Below are 26,670 nucleotides of genomic sequence, written 5' to 3' on the forward strand. Positions count from 1 at the left end.
GTTAAATATGAATAACTCCATCAGACCTTCCATTATTATTATTGTTGTTGTTGTTTTTGTTGTTGTTGTAATTAGCTGTTAAATATGAATAACTCCATCGCACCTTCCATTATTATTGTTGTTGTTGTTGTTAAATTTTAATTATTAACAATATACAACTAATAAATAAAAATATATAACAACCTAAAAAAATACATAACTAATAATAATTATTCCAATAATATTGTAAAAATATACAACCCTAAAACCAATATATAACTAATAAATAAAAATATATAACAACCTAAAAAAAATACGTAATTAATAATAACTATTCCAATAAGGTTTTCAAAATATATAACAACCTAAAAAAAATTTATAAGTAATAAATAAATATATAAAACATAATAAAAATTAAATAAACTTACCTCAGTTTGACGAGTTAAAATAAGTGGAGTTGGATGGAGGAGAAAAGTGGAGGAGATAGGTGGAAGAGTAAAGGAGAAGTGGAAAATATGGGAAAATGGAGAAGAAATCGACAGAAGAGAGGAAAATATGGAAGAATGGGGAAAAATTTGGATGAGTGAAGAAAGGGTGAGGAAAAACGAAAGGGTGTGGGGGGTTTAAATAGGCGGGAAAGTCGTGTACCCCATACACGACTTTCTGCATGAAGGACAGGTGGCAGCCTTCACGTGACGAAAGTCGTGTACCCGGTACACGACTTCCGCACTACCAGATAAAATGTCAGTCAACATTACTGTTGACTGCCAGCTGTGATGTCAGGTACGAAAATCTTGTACCCGGTACACGACTCCAGTCAGAAGTCGTGGATCGGGTACACTAGTCCAATCATTTGTCGTGGATCGGGTAACGATATTGGCCCTAAATCGTAGACTCAGTCCACAATTTACAGAAGTCGTGTACCTGGTACACGACTTCACAACCCTAGTTTTTACAATTGTTTTCCAACTACCTTATTTTCGACAATATTTTTTTTAAGCCACATTATTTGAAAAAAAAATCAAAATTTTATGATAATAGGACTTATGTCATTAAATTTTCTAAATTGTAAAAGTAACAAATTTAAAAGCTGATAGCTCTATGATATAACTAATCATATTTGTTATATTTGCAATACGTGAAAAAAAAGGTGTTATGGACTACTTTTTTCAAATTTGTCATTTGATGCAATTTCACCTATATAAACGTCTTTTTTATTTAATGAATATTGGTACGTTTAAGAGTAATTAGAGGAATTGGGTGGATTTGAAAATATTTAGAGATTTTAGGATAGGTTTTAATTTTTCTCTTTTATCTCTTGAGTTGAAATTTTGACCTGCTATATATTTTCTTCAAACCTCGATCTTTTATTTTTTAATTTTTAATTTGTAATTAATCTAACTAGACATTTATATATATTTTTTTACGTTTATAGCTCTTTCGTTTGTCATTAATTTTATGAAAATTTATAATTATATATTTTAATGATTAAAAATATGATTGTTGAACTATTTTCTAATAATGATTTATAATCGAAAAAACTAAATGTAAATTAAAATGTATATATGAATGTTTTACTTTTATTTAAAAATTAAAAGAAAATCAATATATTTAACAACATAGACGTCGTCAATTTCGGGCTGGTTGTCTTCATCAACTCTGAACACTATTTTGCTCTGGCTCCCCTTAATTCTCTAGTTTTTGTTGGTACTCTTATGGATTTGATACCTCTACTAGTGCTTCATATTACAGATATTTGTATGTTCTCCATGGTCGCGTTCGTGTCCATACATGTATGAAGTTGATAGACCGACATCCATGTATGAAGACGATGGACCGATCCTTGAATCATAATATATTGTACTGACCCCCAAACCATAATCCCCTGGACCCAATGCTGACATCATCGTCATCGGACTCCAATAACCATTCTGGCTCTATGTCTATGTCGTAAGAGGCACTTCTTCCACATTATGGTAAACCTCATTGAGTTCAGCTTCTTCCACTCGAACATGTCCCATATGAACTGTTAGAGGCGCAGTAGGTAGATCGTACATATAAAGTATCTTCTCCATATACCTCTGATTATTATTGCATATATTAAGGACTTGTTATGGATCATCTACAACATCACGAAGTCTACTCTTGTTTGATTTATGTGAATTGTAAAACACAAAAAAAGAGTAGTAAATGTTTAATTTAGTATATAATTTAAAGTAATTATACAATATTTAAATATATATTAGGTGAAAGACCCACAACTGCTCCTGATTGAGTGATGTAGAGTATTGTAATATTATTATACCAATGGATGTATTCTTGAGTTAAATTGCTGAATCGAAGCTCTCATTGTAAGAGATTGTCATAGACTACCAATGTGTGACCTTATCTAACCAATCGTAGTTCTCAAGTCAATATTGTGCATAAGTAGCTTAGTATTGCATTCTGATGGTATATCTTATTTAAAATCAAACTGTTTGACCATCCTATCAAGATAATGTCACTCACGGTGAGACCATGATTGCATTCTAAACTACACGATAAGATTGCACGCGACAAGATCTGGCAATGCAATGAGACTGTGGTGTGATGAAAGCTAGTGATTGGAAAGTTTGCAAGGTAACTTGCATTTCGTGTTCTAACTATGCAATGAACTAAGAGGCGTTGTGATCTTCCTTCATTGTGATGATGTTGACATCATCTTTGTGCAAAAAGAGCAGTAGGTTGATTTGACCTTACCGTCCAACTAAATTCAAGTAAGATGTGATAAGTGACACGTGACATTTTGATGTTTGGATGATTCTCATCGTCAAACATAAGCAATCATTTTGGCATGAAAAGTCTCACCGGATAGGCTTATAAATTAGAGAAGTCCAACCATTTTCTAAGGCTATTTTACCTTCTATTCACTTAAGAAAGAATTGAAAGAATTTTAAAGATTTCTAGTGATTCACCACGAACTTGAGTTCGACAAGAATTTCGAAAGAAGTACGAAAAGACTTTGGCTAAGGACCTAGACAAGGAATATACTTGATTCTTATTGGCTTCTTCTTAAAATGATTTCAAACTAAAAGAATTTCTACAATGTTTGAATCCTTATATATATACATACATATATATATATATATATATATATATATATATATATATATATATATATATATATATATATATATATATATATATATTTCTTCATTAAATTCTTCAATTACATGGTTTCTCTTTATGTCCTAATCAATTTCTTAAAATGGGTTTGGTAAAATGATTTGAAATTAAATATGAATTGGGATGTTGTGATGAAATGATCTTTGTTACCTTATGCAATGAGACTCCTCGCACTTGTTGTGTGTTCTGGTGTGAGATACCTTATCCTTGTTGTGTGACTTGGGATAGGATGCCCTATTCTTACTGTGTGATCTAGAATAGGATACCACATACTTGCTATGTGATCTGGTATGAGATGTCCTATGTTTGCCCTATGATCTAGCATTGGAAGACGCATCATGCATGATGGAATTGATGGAGACTTTCTGTGGTGTTGAGATAACTCCGCACAACTGTAACTCAGCAAAAGAGTGTGGCAAACGCTTAAGCTGAGGAAGGATACAAAGATGTAATGAAATATGCAGAATGATTATGCGTTATGGTTTATATAATGCAATATGTGAATGACTGTCCTATGCGACATATTGATGATGAATGATTTGAAAGAAAATGATTTCCATAAAAATTATAAATATTTGTTAATGAAATTTAAATTATGTAAACCGCTCAATATGTTGAGATGATTTGATTTGAACTCAAGTTTTATTATTAAAGGAGATGAATATTCTATTTAAGAAGCCGCTTTGTTAGGCTTAATTCGGAGTAGGCTCAGAGACCAAAGACAAGCGCCACGGACTCAATTCTGGAAGCTGATGAATGGATGAGGCAAGAAGAAGCCATATATCATGGTCTGCCTAATATGGAACCTGATTTAATACCATGAACGTTGATAAAGACTCCCAGCCTGGGTACAAATGCGTCAAACACGGTGTGGTCAAAGTAATTTTTAGAGTCAGAGAATCTAGTGAAACAGAAGAAATTGAAGTCTCGATGGAATACTTTGATAGGGTGCTGAAGCTTATTTAAGAACTCAATCGCGAGAAAGCTGAGGCAGAGAAGAAAAAGGAAGAAGATAAGTTGATGAAGAAAAGAAAAAAAGAAAGAGTAAGGTGATAAGAGGAGAGGATCAGAGAGGATGAAGAGAGAAGAAGGAAGAAGTACACACATGATGGAAGATAAAAGGAAAAGAGAAGAAGAAGAGGCGAGACACAAGGAGAAGGCACGTAAAGAGGGCAATCGTCTCCGCCAAACATTCAAAGAGAAAAAGTTGGTGAAGATTCAAATTGTCCAAAAGAAAAAGAAGAAGGAACTCTCGCATCTAAGCGAGAAGGTTGAAGATCAGGCAACAAGGTATAAGGCCACTGAGAATCAAAAAGTAGATCACCTTGAGGTTGTGGCGGAAGAATTCAGCAAAGAAATAGAAAGAATGAGTCCATTGGAACCAAGGCTCTCGCCTAATGAGCCTAGACTCAAAGAAGTCGTCCAACCCAAGAAAAAGAAAAGCAAGGCGGGGACATCCAGACTTGAGGATGCCCTACAAGGTGGGATACTAAACGCCCAAGAGCTAGAAAAAATAATCAAAATTGAAAAGGGGCTGTTACGATTTAAGGCCTCATTGCCAGAATTCCTCTACAGGCCAAACAAGACATTAATTGTGAATTAAGTTTTGCTTAAAGGCGAGATAAAAGTACAACCGGATGTGGTAGGTATGTTCTTCGAGGCCAAATACCACCCGAAGGACTTGTATACAACAATGGAAAGGGAAAGGGTGCCATTCAACACAGAGGCCATCAACGAACTTTACAGACTCCCTAATGAGGTGCCAGCCACTCATTATCGAGCCCACTGAAGGACTTACGAAGAAAATTTTAAAGGTAATCGTGTGGCCAGGGCGGATTGGAAAAGGACGCTTATGAAGAGTTGTAGTTATACCCACACCAACTGACGACAGAAGCAAATGTGTGCTTATTTTTCATCAAGAAGAAAATCCTCCCCACCATGCATGATATTACGGTGCCAATTAAGTATGTGTTGCTTCTCTAATGCATCCTCACAAAGCAAGCATTCAATTTGGGCTTTTTAATGCAATTGACACTCCTCGCCTAGATGGAGCACCTCGAAGGCGCCAAGCCCTTTCCTACTACCGTAAAAAAGTTGTGTTAAGTACCTCCCTACCGTTACGAGATTCCTAGAGACTAATATCGTGGGAGAGAGGTGTAACTTGGCATGACTTAACCATGTTATAAACCTCCATCAGAATAAGGAGGAAGAATCGCCTAAAGACACTAGCGAAAGCAAGGGAGCAAGAAGAAGATGAAAGGAAACACTTCCTGGTCACCTCTGCTCTTAAAGAGAAAGAATGCATCCACCTCAAAAGGGGAAGTTGACGCAGAAAGCGAAGAAGCACTTGAGAAGGACCATCCACGTCAAAAAAGAAGGAAATTAACATCCAATAGGGTCATAGAAGAAAAAATCCCTTCCCTATCCAAGTCTATAAGCCTTCAAGACCATCCACCCTCAACTAAAAGTGACCCGCCTACTCTTCCTTAGAACCAAAAAGACCTCCTACCTCCTCTCAACGATGAAACCATATCGCCTTCTCCACCACCAAAATCACTCATTTTCTTCAGCCAGTGAAGCCCTCACTTGGTTGTGATCGCCAAAATCACTCTCTCCATCCTTCCCTCAGCATATCATCCTCGCCTTCCCAATCTCCATCCCAGTCCAATGACGACCTTCCTCCCTCTCCCAAATACCAAACTCCCCAAACTTCTTCAACGTGACAAAACTCTGTGTTGCCTAGCCACACACCATCTCGTCAAACCATTGACTTAGACCTTGCGCGGCCAGATTTGAATGTCCCAGTGATTGAACTTTCGGAAGAGGATGATGCACCAATGAACGCAACAGAGGATGGCACTCCATGTAACTTGGAGAGATAGCTGATTGTTTATGACCCACTCATCAAAGAAAAACATGTCTTTGATGAAGCAAGCAAGATAGGATTAGCAAGAAGGACCCAGCCTGAAGTTAAAGCTCCCGTAAAAAATGAAGGGGTCGTTTACAATTTACTCATTGACATAATCGTGGAGCCCATGACCTAAGTATTTAATGAAGTACTTAAGCGGCAGAGTTTCATCAACGAGGATCACCACGATATGTTACTCAAGATTCTTATGCTCATTCGAGAGAACGTGGTGATGTAAGAACAAATTGTCAGCCTCAACAACATAGTAACGGGGCTAAATGCCAAAATGGAAGACTTGAACGCCCCAGCTTACCTCAATAGTCACTCAGATGTCTTCTGCCATGATAAACCTCACAAGTTTGATGATCACACATTCAAATTAATTGCGCCAAATTGTAGAGCGACATGATAGGCAGTTTGCTGCCCAAATGGAATACACTCGTGCGATCTCTGTATAGTGTGTACCAAAACCCATCATTTTGCCTTATTTGATCGTGCCTTCCACCCCCTTTATCCAGCCAACTGATCCAACTCCAAGCGAACTTGATCCTCCCCTGGACAACTAAATTTGGGGGTGTTATCTTTTGTAATTTCTTTTAATCTGCGTTTGTATTTTTGTTCTTTTGTTTGATGTACATTCATCTTGATTAATCAAATTTCTTCTAAGTCCATATTTCTTAATTCTTATGTTATTTACTTTTCTTGGCGTTTGTTTCATTTATGTATTCTTAGCATGCTTTCTCTTGTTCCTCGCAAGGACAACTTTCGTGATGAAATTTATGGTAACTTTAATTTAACTTGCACCTAGCGATGACACTTTCCAAAGCGAAATGAACTTAGTAAATATTTCTTGTAGTCTTTAGACGAGCAATCTTTATCTCAAACCTCTTTTATAAATTTTTCTAAGTTGATCTTATCATTCACTTTTTTGCAATGAGGACCTTGCTGAGTTCAAAATTTGGAGGTGTGCGAGGTTCGAGCTAAAACGTTCGAAAAATCAAAGGAGTCAAGTCTGGGAATTGGTTCCCAAGCCTATGGAAGCTAGTATTATCGGCACCAAATGGATCTTTAGAAATAGAACAATTGATCAAGGATAGTGACAAGAAATAAAGCTTAATTGGTAGCCCTGGGATATTCTCAGATTGAAAGTGTGGACTTCAAAGAAACATTTGCTCTAGTAGCTAGACTTGAAGCTAATTGGTTGCTACTTGGCTTAACTTGTATTCACAAAATCAAACTTTACCATATGGATGTTAAAAGTGCCTTTCTGAATGGTTTTCAAAATGAAGAAGTATTCGTTGCTTAGCCTAGGGTTTGTTGATCTTGTAAATCCTCACCATGTATATAAGCTACACAAAGCTTTATAAGGTCTTAAGCAAGCTCCAAGAGCTTAGTATGATAGGCTAGCTGAATTTATGTCTCAACAAGGCTATTGTAGAGAGGGACCTGATTAGACTTTATTTATTAAACGTTCCAGTCAAGATTTTATTATTGCTCAAGTCTATGTGGACGACATCATCTTCGGAGAATCTCTTCAGGCCTTTTTGAATGGGTTTATTGACCAAATGCAATTCAAGTTTGAAATTTGCATGGTCAATGAAATAGTGTTTTAATATCATTAGTGGATGAAGCAAATGCTTCTTGAATATGAGATCATCAAGCAAGAAACTATGACTCTATATTATGATAATATGAGTGCAATTAATATCTCTAGAAACCCTGATCAACATAGTAGAACCAAACACATTCACATTAGGCATTTATTTCTCTAGAACATATTAGGTCTTCCCTTCAGTTGGCAGATATTTTTACCAAACTGCTTGATGTAGCTTCCTTTAAAATCTTCAGAGCTGGTCTGGGAGTTCGTTAAAAGGACGACAAGAAGAATAGCAAAATATAAGGTTTAATTTGTATAAATGACAATTTTATTTTTAAATTGTCAAAATAGCAAAACAATTAATTTTCACATAATAAATGAGACAACTATGTCTTAAATGCCCCTACCTAATTGACAATATAGATTTCTAAATACAATAGTAAGAAAAACCACAAATACCTTATAATTAATACATAGTATGCACTCCCTTCAATCTTTTAATTTTCTTTCCCAAAAAAAAAAAAAAAAAGAAATCATCTTTTGTAAAACATCACATCTTCTGCATGCAACCACTCCACTTCTCCAGATACGCGCGACCTTCCCTTTTTAATCGGTTTGCACCGCCGATTGCTTTTCACCGGAACCGTTCCCAGATCTCTTTCCACCGATCTTCAACCTTCTGATCATTTGTACTATTGTGTTCGTTCTTCAACCTTTCGTTGGATTTCTGCAGTTAAAATTTCGAAAACAATATCCTTTGCTACGTTCTTCGTTCAAATTTACGTTTCTACGGCCATGAGCGTTCCAGTTGATTGTCAATATGGTCTTCCGATGAATCTTTTAATTTCGTTTCCCTTAATTCCGTATTTTTCCCTAGATAATTAATATTTGCATTGTATTTGGCATGATTTTAGGGAGGGTTGAGATTTGAGTCTAAACTTAACTATTTGCATTATATTTGCCATAATTTTAGGGAATGATTGGTATTTACGTGGGCTTTGAAATTTGAAACTTTTAAATGATTTTTTGTTATTTTTTTAATTTTTTGTTAATAATTAATTATTGCATTATCTTTGCCATTATTTTAGGACGTATTCACTTTCGAATGTATAATTCCAAAATTTCAAAAATGAATATTTGAATATCTTTTTCGTTCATTTTTTTTATGATAATAAATAATTACTGCATTATATAGTTTTGAACTATAATAGTTTGAAACTATAATTATTGCATTAAGAAATTAAATTTTTGAAGTTATTTTTTATTAATTTGAAGGTAAAAATCGGAATAATTAGGGGATATTGAAACCAATTAAATATGTTTAGGGATCTCTGAAAGAATATAATATTTTTTTGATTTAGCTAATAATTATCATAAGTGGGTGTGTTTACAAATACATTGTAATCGGATATGTGATATTTTATTTGATTTTTCGATCTTATGAAATACACTGTATTTGTATCTGGACAGTTCTCATCCGTGGAGGGGTAATTTTGACCCAAAAAAGTAGAAAAATATTTAAGGCAGTTAGTTTTTCCATAAATAAAAAACAAATAATAGTTTGCTATTTTTCTATTTTCTATTCTTATATTTGTCATTTCCACAGATTCCCCTTGGTTAAATCTGAAAACTTTCCATATTTTTTCTTAAAGCCTTCCTATAAAAAGCCCCCATTTCTTTCTGGCCCAAAGGCTTTCATCATTTTTTTTAAAGATCAGGGAGAGAATGCGAAAGAAGTTATTCAAAAAGATCATCATTCAAAATCCCCTCACCCTGATCACTCTTTATCTCCATCCTTTCTTTGTATTCTAGAAACTATCTATCATTATCATTTTTCTTCTCCAATTGTTTCTAAAGACATTAGCCCTTCTAAAGACATTAGCCCAAGAATGGACTTGCACGAGGTTCACATGAGGGGAGGAAAGCATCTAAAAAGTAATCCTAAACATCGTCCTTTTGGAAAACCTTCCAGATTAAGTAAGTCTCCTGTTCCAAATGTTTTTTATTCTACCATGCTTTAAGTCTTCAAAGAATCCATTTGCACATGTTCATAATCAACCTGTCCTTCATTCTGACGGTAATTCAAATGAAAAGATAATACCTGTTTGGATTATTTTCTCAAAAAAGCTCAGTGTAAATGAAAAAACTTCTAAAATTCCTAATTTCCCCTTTACTTTTCAACATGAAGTTCTTATTTCATGTCCTCCATTATCAAAGAAACCTACTACAACCCCTACTGTTTCATTGTCTCATGATTCTGAGAACGATTCCTCAGATAATGCTTCTGATAAATCTTTCAACCCTAATATTATTGTTGAATAAACCGTACTTATGGATGATCGTACTATTTCTTCTGGTGATTTGAATAAAAATTATGAGAACTTATCTAAAGCCACTAATGATGCTTCTCATGATTGCTCTACCTCTCAAGAAGCACCTACTGAATCTATTCTTGCAGCATCTGTCCCTAATATTGATTTTGTAAGACCAACATCTAAATTAAAAGCAAAGGAGTAAAATTTTGGATAAGTATTTTGAACTAGGCATTTTAAAGTAAGAGTAGGTGAGAAGAAGGGGGAGGATCAGGGTAGTTCGTGAGGAAGATTTTTGAAGTTTAATTGTTCATATCCAATTAAGGAATTATGTGAGAAGGAGAACTTGGGGAGAAGAAACAATAAAATTTCTTAGAACTTTCCTAAGTTTATCGGTCACGTGTAGAGATTAAGTTAAGCATGTTTGGGATAACTCTTAGGGTTTGGGGGAAGGGTTGGGTTATGGAAAGGTTAGGGTTATGATAAAACTAGTGTTATGATAAACCTAGTTTTATCATAACATGTGTTTAGGGGAAGGGTTTAAAACAGTAGTCTTATGATAAGATGTGTTTGGGGGAAGGGTTATGTGGGTCGCATTAGGATAAAGTTGTGATAAGATATGTTTGAGAGAAACGTTATGTGGGTAGAGTTGTGATATTTTTTTTAAAGTCATTTTGTAAAGCATCTAATATTTTTTTTTTAACAATTTGGCTTACTTGCTCGAACGCAGACATCCATATTTAACGTGCTTAAATTACTAATTACGTGGCACCTAAACACTTTTTTTTTTTTTTTGCAAATGTTACACTCACGGTACAAATTTAAATATGTTCAACCAACACCCGTTAATGCAAATTGCGATACTAGGACTTGCATTGATTCCAACGAATAGAGTAAATACTAAAACAGTTTCATCAAATAGAATTACCAAGAACAGTACAAATCATATAAGGAGAGAAGTAAGAAAACATAAAATAAGTCGGTGGAAGTAGAAGAATAGTCATGAGTCTTCTTGTAGAAGGATTGTATAGAAGTCCATCTTCTCCTCATCAATCATCTTAAGAAAACCGTGCATGTCGGCCAAACTACGAAAGAGGATCTGCGAGTAGCGCGTCCTCTCTAACCTACTTAGTTCGAGCATCGCACGCAGCTGGTAAAGGACTTCCTGACGAACTGTGGTATCATTCCGAAGCGCGACATAAGGCCACTTAGCAATGGCCCTCAGCTGGTCATTCACATACTTCAGCACCTCATGAATTAGCTCAATCTCACCCACCTGCTGCCCTCCCCTCTTTCACTTTGATCCACTCGATCCGGTCCTACCGTCGAACGCTCAACTAGGTTGTGAGGTCCGTACATAATTTTGGAACATGTTAAACCCCTTAATGTACATGGTGGGGATCTCCATATCATTTTCATCAGACATTTGAAATCCCTCACACCCATCAGGGTCATTGGACCAGCCGTCGATGAAAGTCTATGTACCTTGATCCATTACTCTATCCCTCCTTAACACATAGGCCAGTTCATCGTAAAAGGATAAGTTTAGGAGGCCCTTCGTTGTAGGATATGTATGCATAAAAACATAACCAATAAAAACTTGCATTACCTAAACGATCTAACCGGAGTAAAGTTTAAAAGTATTGTTCCGTTTTTAAAATTTTTCCTTACTTTGACCCAGTTGTCGAATAGGTTCTTCTCTGCAATTATGCACTTCACCTCATCATTACACCCGAACCCGCTGCATGATGGGCCATGCATTTCTACAATTGCCTAAAAGGTTCACTTCAATGTCTTTATTCGGCAGTCTACAACAGTAGTGGCTTGGACAAGACATTCAGGAAACTTTACAGTCATCATTCGGACAAGTTGGGCCACATAACCTGGTTGGAACGTGCCGTTGTCTGACTTCCATCCAACTACGGGTACCAACTCCACCAAACACTCCACTAGTGTGACCTCTTCCTCTTTTATCCACACATGCTTAGGGGCATGCGACAAACTTGCCATATTGATAATGAAGATGATAACAAAGACATTCATACGTAAGTAATGTCAAATGGTAACGGTAAAGAAACATGAAAAAGAAACAACTTCAGTGTATATCATGGGAATGTATATTTTCCATTACTGTAAACCATACACGCATACATTCAACATTCAATAACACAATAGCGGTAGTAAAATTGCAAAAACACAATAGCTTCTAATTTCAAATGTTAGGAGTTATTCATTATACAACTACCATTCGTTGAACATCGCCTCAGCTAATTCATCCTGCCATTGAGTCCATTCATTCGAGGTCTCAATGTAGTGAATGTCATAACCTACAGTGGTCATCGCATATGCCGAGTCTCCTAGTCAATGTCTTGTAAGTCATCAACATTCGTCATCTCTCTATTTATCAAATTGTGCAGTAGGGAATATGCTAGAATGGTCTAACATTGCACTTGGATGGGGTAGTATGACTTCCCATGAAGGATTTTCCAGTGACCTTTTAAAAGACCGAACGTACGCTCAATGACATTTCATGCGGATGAGTGTTTCATGTTGAAGTACTCTTTCGCAGTGGTTGATTCATTTCCAACGCCACACCACTCTTGCAAGTGGTACCTCTTCCCTCTGTAAGGAGTGAGAAATCCCTCTGCGTGGAGTGAGAAATCCCTCTGCGTTTAGATACCCCACGTCGCACAGATAGTAAAACCTTGTTATATAACACAATAGGTTATACATGGTGATGTAGGAATTTTTAAACGTCGTGGGAGGAGTAGAAATTGTAAATACCCTTGGAAACTTGCAGCCTGTTTGGTAGTGCAAGCGCATCCTGAAGAATGCACGAATCTACTGCGAATCCTTTCCAACTGACTAAAATGAATACAAAATCACCTTTTGTGTTACACACTCCGAGGACATTAGTGGCAATCTCGCCCTCACGCGTTCTATACCTAGGGCGATCAATTTATGACACGTTCACCATTATATACATCCCGTTCAATGCCTCCAAGGTAATTTTGCAGAGTTAAACAAACCACCATTAATTATTGGGATGTAGTGATATGCGACATACAGATGATTTCGACTATGTGCACGTCGAAGCACTTCCACCGTGGATCGATGCAGGTGTTGGTTACTAGCTACGATTTCTTTAGCAGTTTATCGTGCAATCGTATCACAACCAACAAGACGAAGTTGAAATGTCAAGAAACAGTCTCACAGGATCGAACGAATTCCCTCTATATAACTTGGTTCTTCACGTCATGGACAAGAACGTGCAAGAACATTGCAACCATTTCCTCAACATCGACAATCTCTGTTGACGAAAGGCCAGAAACATACTAGGTCGGACTCGTGTATCATGCGAAGTACGCAAGTTGCCTAATTTTATGCCTAGTATCGTAGGGTGTATGTGTCAGCCGCTTATTGTCATTCATGAGTGCCTCCAACGTTAGCAGTAACTAACGTTGGGAAACAGTGAACACAGTTAGGATTGCAGCAAGGTTTTGTGAATCCATTTGAAGATAACAACTGTCCTAACCATGATTAAGTACGTTGTGTTATTAGAATGGTGATATACATCTTAGAAAACAAACAAGTAAACATCAAGTTCGAATATGAAACATACCTACAACTTTTTAAAAAATTCAAATTTCAAACATGGGACAACTTGTGATGAATGTGGATTGCAAAGAAGCAATATTGAATATAGATGTTTTAAAAAGTCTAATTTAAAAATTGGTAAAACTTGTGATGAAACTAGATGGGAAGAAAATTATGTACAACTTTTTTAAAATTTCCAATTTTACTAGGTGGTTACACTTGTGATGGATGTGTGTACTTAGAAAAATATATACAAGTATCGCCAAAAATCCTAATTTCAAATAAGTTGTACTACAAACAAAGTAAAACATTTCTCTGTCATAGCTCACACGCGAATTCCACTTAAATATTGTTTTAAAAGATATTGGCGGTTAAATTAGAAAATGTTAAAATAGTTTTAGACCTATGTTTCCTAATGTGAAAAGATTTTCAAAAATTAAACATGTGTTAATATTGGAACTATAATAGATTTAAAATTTTCTTAGTTTCATTTTTTAACATATTGGGGGGCATCATTTAACTTTTGTAAATTGACATAATAATGAGAATGTAAATTTCTGCTTTTTATTGCATTTCAATTTATCGACTTCACATTTGATGATCATGTTTGTTAAAGTCAAAGATAGTAGTGAATGGAAAAAAATTATCGTTCAATATTTTGTTAGACTACTGTGGGTCGTAGTAGTGAAATACAAAGTATTGGGATAGTACTTTTGCAAAACAATGTATTAAATGTGCATGGAATAAATTGAAAATATTTTCAAATTATAAAGTGCATATAATGAAAGCATACGACAAATGTTCTACATAAAGTGAAATGTAGTGTCAATACAAAACCAAAAAATGTCAAATTACAAAACTGAAAGTTTGTTGGGAACAATTGAAATTAAATTACACATTCGTAACAATAAATGAAACAAAACGACAACAAACCAAAAAAATAGACTACAAACAGCTAATTCGTAGTACCTCTTACAAGGATATTGTGAAGGTCGACGTCCTGCATAAGAAAAACAAGATTAGTAAACGACAAATAGACATGCGAACGAAGTATTGCAAATGAGTGGAGTTATTGAAAAAAATAAAAGAAAGATAACGAATACATACTTTGTACGTCAACGAATGGACCCGAAATTAAGATTCAAAACGTAAGGCATTAATAATAAGCATGAAAATGTAAACGATTTTTTTTAAAAAATAAGTAGGCTCAAAGTAAAGAAATCCGTTCAAGAATTTGAACCAAATTTCATAGTAGTGGAAACATCAATTAAAAGGAAAAGAAGTAAAAGCATATAAGGAGACTAAAACACTTTTTGTTAAGTGGTTGAAATGAAAGTAAAAGATAGCAACATACATGGATGACATCAATGACAATATGGATTATATAAACAAAAGAAGGCAAAAAGGGATGGAGAATGATCAAAATATGGAAACAAAAAGTGACCTACCAAAGAGAAAATAGCAAAAGACAGAAGAAGGCAGTCAATGAAGTCCCAAATGCAAGTAATATGGCAAAAGAGGAAAGGTGTATACATAGGGGGGATGGGGGAAGTTATGACGCCTTTAATGACCACACACTAAAAACCATAGAAGAATCTCCGCACATGACAAGATAAAAGCATAGAAAAGTCCAACAACAATTAAACCCTAACCATTGGAAGCTACCATATTTAGTACAGAAAGAAATATTGTCAAAAGGATTGAAGAGACAAAACAATTTGCAAGGAACAGATTCTAGGCAGCCAATTTTTTTCCCCATAAGAGCAGTCAGTCAACATAATATGATATAATGTACTAAATCAAAGTGAAAGAAAATTACAAGAAGAGGGCAACACAAATTCATAATTCACAGAATAATGTCCAATAGGTAAAATCATCACAGAGCCGAAAGAACAAACATTGAAGCCAATAATTTTAGATACAAGTATTGGAAACAAATCAAGAAAATCTTTGTATAAGTAAATGAAGCAATATACAAACACAAAAAAAAAAACATCAGAGGAACCAAAAGAAACAACAGAACCAAACATGTACTAAACATAAGAAAAAAATGCAAACATATTTAAATATGCAAAAAAAAAATCAGAAATCAATCCCAATTTAGAACTCATCATCAGCTTCACAAAAAAAAAAAAATCAAACCAAGAGTTACCTCCATACCATGTTCGACCGTCACTGATTACCACAAAATGATGTGGAGTGTAGCACCTATTCTAAATCAGTGAAGGGAAACACCAAACGACAAGAGAAACACCGAGTGACAAAATGGATCATCGAGCGACAAGGGGAATTCCAAGGGGCAACAACAATCTTGCATGTTGATAGAGAACACCCATCGAACATGTAAGGGAAGGTTTCAAAGACGAGGAATAGTCTAAACCATTCAACGAAACCCACAAATCAGAAACCAAAATGTTTTGGAGGCAATGTCGTTGGAGTGAAGCCTTCAACAAAACGAGTTTGAGTTTCGAAGAGTGAGAGAGATGGTTTAGAGAGATGTAAAGATGGATTCCGAAGAGAAGCAAATGAGGTTTTTTATGGAAGGGGGATGGATTTTTCGGGCGCAAAAATGAAATGGCGAAACTTCTCACATAGAAGGACGACAAATCGACAATGAAGGAGTAAAAGGAGAAGAAGAAAGAAGAAAAATCAAATGGAAGAGAAAGAGGGATCGAAGGGAAGACGAACACAGGTTGAAGGAAAGGCTTAACACAGGTTGAAGGAGATGATGAAGGAGAGAAATCGGCAAGTGGGCAGATGAGAGAATGTGGAGGTTTGAGAGGTAATATGGATATTATTGAAACCCTAAAACTAGGGTTATGAGGTTAAGATAACTCAACCCCATAATGTTTATCCCCCTTCTAAATAGCCCCTGAAGCTTACACGTGCACCATTATGAGTAGTAGCTAGCAAAAGGATAAAAGTTTAAGGGTGATTAAGCTCGGTTGAGAAGTATAAATAGAGCTTGGGGGCAGACCATTAGTTGTTGTTATTCTGCACATTTTAAGAGAAAATCAAAAGGAGTTGAAAGTGATGCCAAAGAGCCTACACAAGAAGGGGAAAAAGAAGGGTATTTCGATTTAAGATTAAGATTTTTGTGAGGTTTTCTTCAACATATTTATATGATTTCCAGCTTTCGTTATAAAATTCTTTGATGATATTAACACAAAGTTTCTAAAAGAGATTTACATGAAAAGCTTATATGTTTCAAAGTATGATTTATGTACTTCAGAGTATGACTTGTCTATGAAATGGTTTTCAAACCATTAGCTACTTTCTTGTAATGAACTAACTTTTATGTGCACATAAAGAGTAAAGGTCACCATGGGGTGTACGAGGCTACATGGTTATAAGACGATGGTTAATACTTTGAAAGGAATGTGTTACACTTAGCAGCCTGGGCAACAAGGACGAATTTGTATATCCTCGAATGTTGTTGTTTCAGTAGTGTAAACGCAAAGTTACGTGACCTAGCGTAGTGGATAATTCGGGATCCTTGGTAAAAGAAATGTTGGTAATTAATAGACGTTAAGCAAAATGAATGTTTATATATGAAATTGTTATGTTGTTTGAAAAGATGAATTTATATGTTTTTGTTTTGTTTGGGGAAATAGAGTTTATAGAAGATATTTGTGAAAAGGATTTATTAAAATCTCACTGAGTCCATATACTTATATTTTAAAATTCATCTTCTAGGGAGCAGGCGTTAAGGCCCAGTAGGGAAGGGTGGGGGACTTGTTAGGCGAGAAGGCTGTCAAGACGTTTTAGCTTAAGTTTTACATTGTTGTATTTATGTTTATAAATGTAAAGTTGTTGTAAGTACTTGGATAAAGATTAAAAAAGTTTAATTTGGTTGATCTTCTCTGATCTTCTCTGAGTTTTGCTTGCATATTGCCTAAAGGTTTTTGATAAGGTATAAGTTAAGATTAAGATAGGTTATGAGGCGATTAAGAAAAGATTAAGGAACTCAAGACAGTGTCTTTGGTGTTTAGAAGCGTCAAGGATGTTCAAGTCGCACTGCGTCTCGCATACCAACCAAGGATATGTATAGGACGGGGTGTGACAGATTCCCCTTGTCCTAAAGAGCCTGTTATCAATCTCGCTCAACCATTTACTTCTACTGCACCTTGTCCTAGACATGAGGATCATGTTCATGTTCTAAACAATTCAAAAAAGTCTTCCAAAGGTCTTAAAATAATTACCACAAAAGCTAGAAGAAGAAAACTAACTTCAAATATCCCTTCTATTACTATTAATGGAATATCCTTTCACCATGAAGACAGCGTTCAAAGATGGAAATATGTAGTCCAAAAACGTATGGCTGATGAGCAAAATATTTATGAAAAACATCATTCCTATATTAGTATTATAGATCTTATTGTTAAGGCTAGCCTTTCAAAGACTATTTTCGATGTCGGCCCCTTCTATCCAAAGTTGATTAGAGAGTTTATTGTAAATCTTCCTTCAGATTTAAATGATCCAAGTAGTTCTAAATATCAGCTTGTTCATATCAAGGGTTTTCTCTTTAAACCTTCTCCGTACATTTTAATACTTTTCTAGGAAATGCTTTGCCAAATGAAACTCCTACATCTCAACCTTCTCACAAAGAACTGGCCTCAAAACTTACTGGTGGTGTTATTTTTAAATAGCCAGCTAATGGTCAAATATCTGTCGTTTCTCTAAGCATAAAATATGCTATTCTAAATAAGATAGGCATTTCAAATTGGTTTCCATCTTCGCATGCCTCCAATGTCTTTGCTGCCCTTGCTACATTTCTATATCAAATTGGCAATGGTTCTTCTATTGATGTTGGTATATTTATTTATTCCCAATCATTACGACATGTGGGCACTTTTGGTGTCAAGATACCAATTCCATTTCCAAGGTTCTTCTTTAACCTACTTCTTCACCAACATCCGAGGATTTTGTCTGATCAAGATGCTCCAGTGCCTACTCCTAAAACTCTATTCCTCATCTACAGATTATTTCAAGGCTCTTATGTTCCAGATATTGAGCACTTAGTTCGGCCTCCTTGAGGACCTCAGTCTTATAATTCAAAGCATATTGATATATCTTCAGATGACCTCCTTATTCCTCATTCATTAGCATCTCGGATCATCAGCAACTTGTTTGCTGAGTCTCAAGCTCTGAGTAGTACCACAAACACTTTAACATAGAGAAGACCATAAGTGGATGCTCTTATTTGTCATTTAAAGGCCCTTCTCCCTTTATCAAGTACTGCAAATTCCTCTATAGAATGAGTTTTTCTCTTTTATGTGCAAAGGAGGAGAAAACATTGTTGCTATGTTCTTCATACTTTTGTTGGCTGGTGTTGATGGTAAAATTTTGGTGTGATTATTGTTGTTGTGTGGCTGTGATGGTATTTTTTTTGCTATAAGCTGAACTGGTTAGTGTTGTTGCTATTTGTTGCTAATATGTTTATGATCTATAAGGTGGTTGTTTTTGGATGCTTCTGTGGTGATTGAATTTATTTGTTTATTTGAAGACTATTTTTCATCTTTAAAGTCATTATATTATGTTAAGGGCTTGTATTTGATTAATGACTTATCTTTTGTGTTTCTTATAAATATATACTTTCTGCTCTCTATCTCTTGGTGGCTTAATGTTTCAAGAAGAGGATTAAGTTCGTCATTAGTTGCACATAAAAAAGAAAACTATTCATTTTTTGTCAAAAGGGGGAGTTTGTTACAATTTTGACAAATAATTAAAATAGTTTCTTTTTATTAAAAGAAAGACAAAAGATCGAACGGAGTATTTAAAGAAAAGATAAAAGATCTTTCTTATTTTTAGGAATCTTTTTAATTATCTTTTATCTTTAAGAAAAGTGTTGCGCGTAAATTTATTTAAAAGATCTGTTGGTTTCCTAATGCTTCTCGGTGCTATAAAAGAAGAAAATCCTTGCCATTAAGGTTAATTCTTTTTTGCAACAATTTTGGAAGATTTAATCATCGCAGGAAGAACCTGTACGAAGGTAAAGAATTACCTTCTTTAATATTTTATGAAGAATACTTGATATCTTCGTTAGTGGTTCCAATATATTATTAATAAGAGATATAAAGAAGATTAAGTCGGTTGATTCTGGGTCATCTACTTTAGAGGAAGTCTGGTTTATCTTCATTAGATTCAAACACAATTTAGGGAGAGCCTCATTATTTTTAGTTTCTATTCATAACTAAAAAGAGTTATTATACTAGAAGAATCTCTTCTAGGTTATTAAAAGTTATTTACTCATTTGAATCTTAATAATATCTACATATCTAAGCCAAAAGCTCTCCAGACATAGGTGGATTTCACGTAACTGGGTTAACAAAGCTTTATGTGTTATTTGTTATTAATGTTACTTTTTTTATTCCTATAGTTGTTAACTAAAGTAACGACCAAAGGTAATTTACAATTACCTAACTTTTTCACCTTATTTCATATTTATATATAAATCAAATTGTATCCTTAGTATTACCAAGATAAGAATATCCGACATTATCCATATGCTATAGACCTTTTAGTTTATTACCACTTAAGTTGCATAGAGTAAGGTTGGATTTTAGTTTATTGAATTGAGATAGACAAATTTAAACGTAGAATAAAATAACTTCTTCTATATTTTATTAAACAAATGAAGATTGTTTATAAATTACATACCATGAGATTTATGTTGCACGACAGTGTCGCAGGCAATTTGTCCATGTCGGATGCCTACTCTCCGGTATAAGTTTCCACCTTGGTATTCTCTTGTGTGCTACTTGTGCGCTAAGTGCACAAAGTGGGTAACTTGCCCGCATCGTGCTTATTGTCCAATTAACCATCAGTTAGCTTTACATTGGACTCGTGAGCTTGGCTAACCTCCAAGTACTCGATCTGGTCCATTGGCCATGTCAAATGCTTTAACTTTGGGGGGTGATCTGATACGTCCCTCCATACAATAATTTATATGATTTTATTTGTGTACTATATGAAGAATTTGGTCCTATATTATTAGAGGTCAACTACTCTTCTTTTAATCGGCACAACATAATAGAGTTAAAGTAAAGATCATATTATGGAACAGAGGACACCAAACCTTTCTTTATTGCACTTTTGACTGGTGGAACTTTTCGAAGGTACCAAATATATATTTTAATTAAAAGAAAGAAAAATACATATATAGACAGATCTAAAGAGACAGCACTGCTAGAATTAAAATATATAGATATAATTTCAATGAGAGGAGTAAGTCTCAAAAGTCTCTTATGGCAATCAATTTAAAGCCCATGTGGGGTCCACGCACTTATGTGGGAAGAAACCAATACTCAAAACTCTATAGATATATGTTGATGGAGGATTAGTGTGAAGAATGGGGTTTTGATTTTCCAACGAAATTTTATCATTAAAGGAGATTGAAATATAATGTCGATGATAATTTTATGGTTGTTGGATGTATCCAACAATCATATTAACACTCTTGCCCTTCATATTCTGCTTCTTACACTCTCTCTCATTCCACCCTAAATTTTTAACTACTCTTCTCTAACCTTTTTGTTTTTTTTTTTTCCCTCAATATTAAACTGATTTCTCTTAATCTTTTTTCAAACAAATTTTTTAAAAGTTATTTTTTAATTTTCTAAATCTGTCCCATAAATCTATAAATTTTTATCAACTCCATTAAGCTAATTTTCTTTAAATTGCTTTTGTTTCACCTTTTTATGTATGGGTAAGATAAAGAGAGCATTAAGGTGAGATGGACTCGAACACCCTAAACCTATACCAAATCCGTTAGTGTTCTAACCCTTTAATAAAAAATAGATAAAAAAAAAAAGAATATATAGGCTTAGTTTCTAAAACAAATGCAAATAGTAAAATGATTATCAAACAAGACTTAAATTATGATCAAATTTATATTATCTAACGATATGAAATGTTTTATACTACTCCATAGCTAACCATGTGTATTTAAAAATTATGGGCAAATATAAAAACGTATTACAATAAAAGTGATAAGAACATTGAGTTTGATATTCAAATTTAATTATCTACGAACTTATTTGATATTGAAATTGTTGTATAAGATTAGACGAAATACAACAAAATACACCTAAATTGGTATGATAATATATATATCAATTATATATATAGGAAATTTCTTGGAGGGTATGAATGGAAAAGAAACAGAACAGACGGCAGATTAAGCGGCAAAGAAGATTAGAAAATGGTGCATTGAAATTTGTGGATTTTCCTTTTCTTTTCTCTTCTTTTTTTTTTTTTTTTTTATTTTTTGACGTCTACGTTAAATTATCAAACATTTATTTAAATGTAAATGTGTATATATAATGGAGAGAGTTGAGAGGAAAGCATCTTTCAAATCTCAATTCCCAAACACATTTTTTGGAGAATGGGAAGTAATTTGGGCAATTTTGTTCTAATTTCTTCATTCATTCTCACACTTTTTGCTGTATCTGTATCTTCAGCTCCTCCTCCTTATCACTATCTTGATGGTAAGGCTGAAAATCACTCTCTTCTTCCTCCATTTTTATTATCAACTAAATTTATTTTATTTATTTTGTTCTCTCTTTTTCAAATTTTTGTAGTTATTGAAGTTATTGCTTCGTCTAACATTTCAGATTCTAAACCTTGTTGAAGATCATAATATTAAACTTCTCGAGCCTTTTACTTCTTTTACAGAAAAAAAAAATACATATATATATATATATAGAGAGAGAGAGAGAGAGAGAGACAGAGACAGAGAAATCTCATATTTTGAAAATAGCTTTGCCAAACAAGTGTTGTTGTTGTTGTTGTTGTTGTTATTTTCTTTTTAATCTTTACTTTGTTGTGTTTACTTTCTTGTTTAATGTCGTTATTTTTATGAAATTGTCTAAACCTAAGACCTAACCTCACTGGCTCACATCACTTTTATGAAATTGTGTAAACTACATGTTTTGTACTTCAAATACTGTATGTATGGCGATGCATCAAAATTACATGCAATGAACCAAGATTTGTGGGTGCAGTTTTATGTGATTCTGGTAGTGAAAGAATTTGTTTAATTTGTATTTTGATCAGGTCTTGTCCCAAATGGTGACTTCGAAACTCCACCGCATAAATCAAACTTAAGAAAAACAGTGATATTAGGGAAAGACTCCCTCCCAAAATGGGAAATCAATGGAGTAGTTGAGTACGTGTCAGGTGGGCCACAGCCAGGTGGGTTCTACTTCCCAATCCCCCGCGGGTCCCACGCTGTTAGGTTAGGGAACGAGGCTTCAATCTCCCAGACGGTGAGGTTAAGATGGCGTTCCATTTATACGCTGTCGTTTGGAACCACTAGGACTTGTGCACAAGATGAAGTGTTGAGAATTGAAGCCGCTGGTCAATCAGCTAATCTTTCCATTCAAACTCTATATACCAATGGTGGTGATACCTATGCCTTCACTTTTAGGGCTAATAGGAACAATGTGAAGCTCACTTTTCATAACCCTGGTGTTCAAGAAGACCCCACTTGTGGACCCCTCTTGGATCAAATCTTCATCAAGGAGATGCCACATGTGCGTCGCCTTCCTGGTAACAAACACATCTTCTATTTTAATTTCATTACTCCTCTGATTAATTAAGTTATTAACCTCACTTTTCTTCACCCTTGTGTCTCTCTCTGTGTGTGTGTGTGTGTTTTTGGCAGGTAACCTTTTATTGAATGGAAACTTCGAAGTTGGTCCTCATGTGATTAAGAGCTTCAACAATGGAATACTCCTTCCTCCATTGCAAACTGATCACATTTCTCCACTCCCAGGCTGGATCATTGAATCTCTCAAGCCTGTTAAATACGTTGACAGACCCCATTTCTTTGTTCCTTCAGGGAATGCAGCCATTGAATTGGTTGCTGGAAGAGAAAGTGCCATTTCCCAAATAATCCGAACTCTTCCTAAAAAGTTTTATAATCTGACCTTCACCATTGGAGATGCTAGAAATGGCTGTCATGGCTCCATGGATGTCCAAGCTTTTGCTGCTCAGCATTCCATCAAAGTTCCTTTCATTTCTAGAGGCCTTGGAAGCTCCAAAACTGCAAGTTTGAAGTTTCAAGCAGTTTCTGTTAGAACAAGGATTACATTCTACAGTGCTTATTATCACACCAAGCTTCATGACTTTGGCCATTTGTGTGGCCCTGTCTTGGATAATGTTATAGTTGTTCCAGCCTAGATCTTGGCCTCCCAAATAATACTCATATATATCAAAGAGTTGCTTTTTGAATTTTTTTCATTGTTCAGAACCGTTCTTCCCTTAACAAGTGATACTATAAAATCTGTTATAGTTGTTTTGTTTTGTTCCACAAAATAATATACAAAAATCTTGAAACCAATCTATAAGAATAAGAATAACCCATAATCACAATCAGTGGCATATTCCCAAGCTTATTTACAACATTATTATAGCTACCTTTCACAAATTTGAATTCATCAATGATTCTTCCCCTAACAGGAAATATTACGGGGAGATTCCAAAATGGGGAAGCAAGCTAAGATCTATACTTCAAAGCTCTGTACGATTCGTATGAAGCTTTGATCACCAATTCTAGCATCCTTTTGTGTTATCCTACGATATTTAATTTGGTTGCAACGCAGGCATAATCAAAACGGATTTTCCTGCGACCCTCTATGGCTGAGTTAAGAGTTTGTCAAGCAATAAATGAACGGTTCATTAACTCAGAGTTTGTCAAGCAATCTGCAAAAAAGGGAAATGTAAAGCAAAACAAACATGTTCAATTTTCTTTGCAAACTAATGGGTTTTATTGGTCTTGGTTGCTTTGAGGCCATGAATTACAGTTGAGATTGTGTTGTACCTTGTACATATAGGGATCTTGACGCCCACCTGTTCCAGATCTTTTGATCTCTTCCAATTTCAACAGTCTGCACAAAGAAGGGCAAAACAGAACCAAACTCATCAGTATTAACATAAAACTGATCTTAATCAATCCCTAAGCTTGAAAGAAAGTAGGGATCTACATGTGAACGAATTAAATTCATTCCCAATTTCTACGTTAAAACCTTTAGCATATAAAATTTTGATGATGAGAGCAATGCAAAGGCATAGATGATCCTACCGTGAAACAGTAAATGTGTGAGAATTGGAGGCATTGGATAAAAGCATGAGTTTAGAGGGAAGGTGGTGAGGAGTTTGGGAGAGAGAAGACTGAATTAGTAATTACATTCTGAGAGCTTTGCTTGTGTCAGGACTGTCACCAATCACTTGCCGTATCTTCACCTCTGACGAACAGCCATCGGAGAGGTAACTCAGAATGGCTTCCGCACGCCGCCGCATATGAGCCGATGCGATCTGCTTTTTCCTCCACGCATGACGTATCATTTCTAATTTCTTCTCTGCTCTCGTAACCAGGCGATGGATCGGCGCGCTTGTGACCACGCTTGAACTGCTTGACAAACAAGAAGTCGTCTCCGAGGACGCCGAACCTGAAGACAAGGTCACTTCGTCTGTAGAGCTTAGATTCCGATTCTCGGAAATCCTTACCAACTTCGAACGACTCTTTCTCACGACCTGTGTGGAATTCATTAGACTTTAAAGAGTTACGCACTCAAAACCAACAGAGTATTTCCTAAATTAGCCACTAAATGCTTCATCTGCTTCATCGATCGAAGTATTGGGACGTGAAATTCAAGCAATTGAAAAACAGTAACAGATAGGTAAGTAATCAGGAGAAGGAAGTATAGTTTTCTAGATTCTGATCAGACTGAAGTTCATATCGAGAAAGAAACAACAACGACAAGGATACGATAGCCAAACATCGGTAGTAAAAGGAAATAACAAACCAAACATTATCGCACACATACTAAATTCGGGTACCAGCAGTACGTTTCCCAGTCTCAGTAACAGAATACGATTAAATTCAACTCATCCAGAAATTAATGCAAATAATAATAATAATAAATAGTAATCGCGCAGATCGCACATACCAAATCAAGTGTTCATATACTCAAACTAAGGCATAGATCGCACACATAATAAAACCCGCATACAAAAAAACAGAGCACAAAACAGCTAATGAAACAAACAACATAGAAGAAGCAGAAATTAAGAAAAAGAGGTAAGAATGTGAAGCATTACATTAAGCATTAGCTGGTGGCGACAAGGATAAGTAAGGAACAGCAAGCGTTCCAGCGGTGGAGTATGGGAGGATGCATCTGATGTAGTGAGTATGGAAGAGGAAGTGTTGGAATAATCACAAAACGCCGATATCTCTCTGGAGCATTTTCCTTCAATATTTTTCTCAAACAGCCATTCATCTTCAGAGATCGGTCTGCACAGCCAACAAAACACAGAAGAAACAGAGATTGAAAGAACAATCATAGATGAGATGAGATGAGAAGAGAAGAGAAGAGAAAGAAGAAAGGGAATAGAATTGAAAACCATACGTAGATGGAGGAGACGGTGAAATGGAGAGAAGGAGCAGAGCAGAAGCAACGGTGCGTTCTAAAGGGGAAGGGAATTCCGCCATTGCTTCTTCTTCTGAATAACGAATTTGTGGCGGGACCTTCCTCGATTTTTTTGAATTTTTTCACTCTCTCTCCTCTCCCTTTCTCTATTTCACTTCTATGCTTCATTTTATATCTTCCTTCTTTTTTTTTCTTGATTTTGAAAATTTGTTTCAATAATAATAATAAAGAATAAATAAATAAATGGCACATTTTCTGAATATAGCAAAAACAAATTAAAACATTTACAAATATAACAAATTTTTAGATATATTATTGATTCACACAACTTATATTAATATCCCTCTATTTTATAAAATCTGAAATTTTACTATATTTTGTAGGGTGAGCATAAACATTCGAAATCAGTCTAACCAAAAATCAGCTGAACCTAACTTTGGAAGTCCATTTTTTTCTAGATCGATTAGGTCAATTTTTTCAAAATAATGTAGGATCAATCGACATTGATCAACAATTAGTGCGAATCTGTTGATGTTGACCCCTTTTTTAAAAAATATTTTTATTAAATGTATTATATAATAGAAGAAATTATATATATGTGTACAGAGGATAGTTGCAAATATAGCATTCAGATTCAAAATATTAGTATATATATGTTTAAAAAATTGCAAATTTAAC

The 26,670-nt window shown here is 35.0% G+C and overlaps 2 protein-coding genes across 2 annotated transcripts; one reads left to right on the plus strand and one right to left on the minus strand.

Annotated features, from left to right (window-relative positions):
* Positions 1–21,900: 21,900 nt before the first annotated feature.
* LOC103499530 (uncharacterized) lies at positions 21,901–23,810 on the plus strand. The gene is made up of 3 exons (XM_008462548.3): positions 21,901–22,047; positions 22,616–23,110; positions 23,226–23,810. The coding sequence occupies exons 1-3, from the start codon at positions 21,945–21,947 to the stop codon at positions 23,741–23,743; spliced, it is 1,116 nt and encodes a 371-aa protein (XP_008460770.1). The 5' UTR covers positions 21,901–21,944; the 3' UTR covers positions 23,744–23,810.
* A 446-nt stretch (positions 23,811–24,256) lies between these two features.
* On the minus strand, positions 24,257–26,124 carry LOC103499533 (uncharacterized). The gene is made up of 5 exons (XM_017047109.2): positions 25,972–26,124; positions 25,664–25,856; positions 24,750–25,096; positions 24,384–24,450; positions 24,257–24,265 (listed from the first exon to the last, which is right to left on the minus strand). The coding sequence occupies exons 1-5, from the start codon at positions 26,052–26,054 to the stop codon at positions 24,257–24,259; spliced, it is 699 nt and encodes a 232-aa protein (XP_016902598.2). The 5' UTR covers positions 26,055–26,124.
* Positions 26,125–26,670: the final 546 nt, after the last annotated feature.

Source organism: Cucumis melo, chromosome 8, assembly GCF_025177605.1.
Source record: "Cucumis melo cultivar AY chromosome 8, USDA_Cmelo_AY_1.0, whole genome shotgun sequence".
Classification (NCBI taxonomy): Eukaryota; Viridiplantae; Streptophyta; class Magnoliopsida; order Cucurbitales; family Cucurbitaceae; genus Cucumis; species Cucumis melo.

Coding starts and splice junctions, on each gene's coding strand:
- LOC103499530 (XM_008462548.3), top strand. CDS start 21,945: ATGGGAAGTAATTTGGGCAATTTTGTTCTAATTTCTTCATTCATTCTC. Junction 22,048..22,615: donor TCCTTATCACTATCTTGATG/GTAAGGCTGAAA, acceptor TATTTTGATCAG/GTCTTGTCCCAAATGGTGAC. Junction 23,111..23,225: donor ACATGTGCGTCGCCTTCCTG/GTAACAAACACA, acceptor TGTTTTTGGCAG/GTAACCTTTTATTGAATGGA.
- LOC103499533 (XM_017047109.2), bottom strand. CDS start 26,054: ATGGCGGAATTCCCTTCCCCTTTAGAACGCACCGTTGCTTCTGCTCTG. Junction 25,857..25,971: donor TCACCGTCTCCTCCATCTAC/GTATGGTTTTCA, acceptor TTGGCTGTGCAG/ACCGATCTCTGAAGATGAAT. Junction 24,451..24,749: donor ACAAGCAAAGCTCTCAGAAT/GTAATTACTAAT, acceptor TTCTTTGTGCAG/ACTGTTGAAATTGGAAGAGA.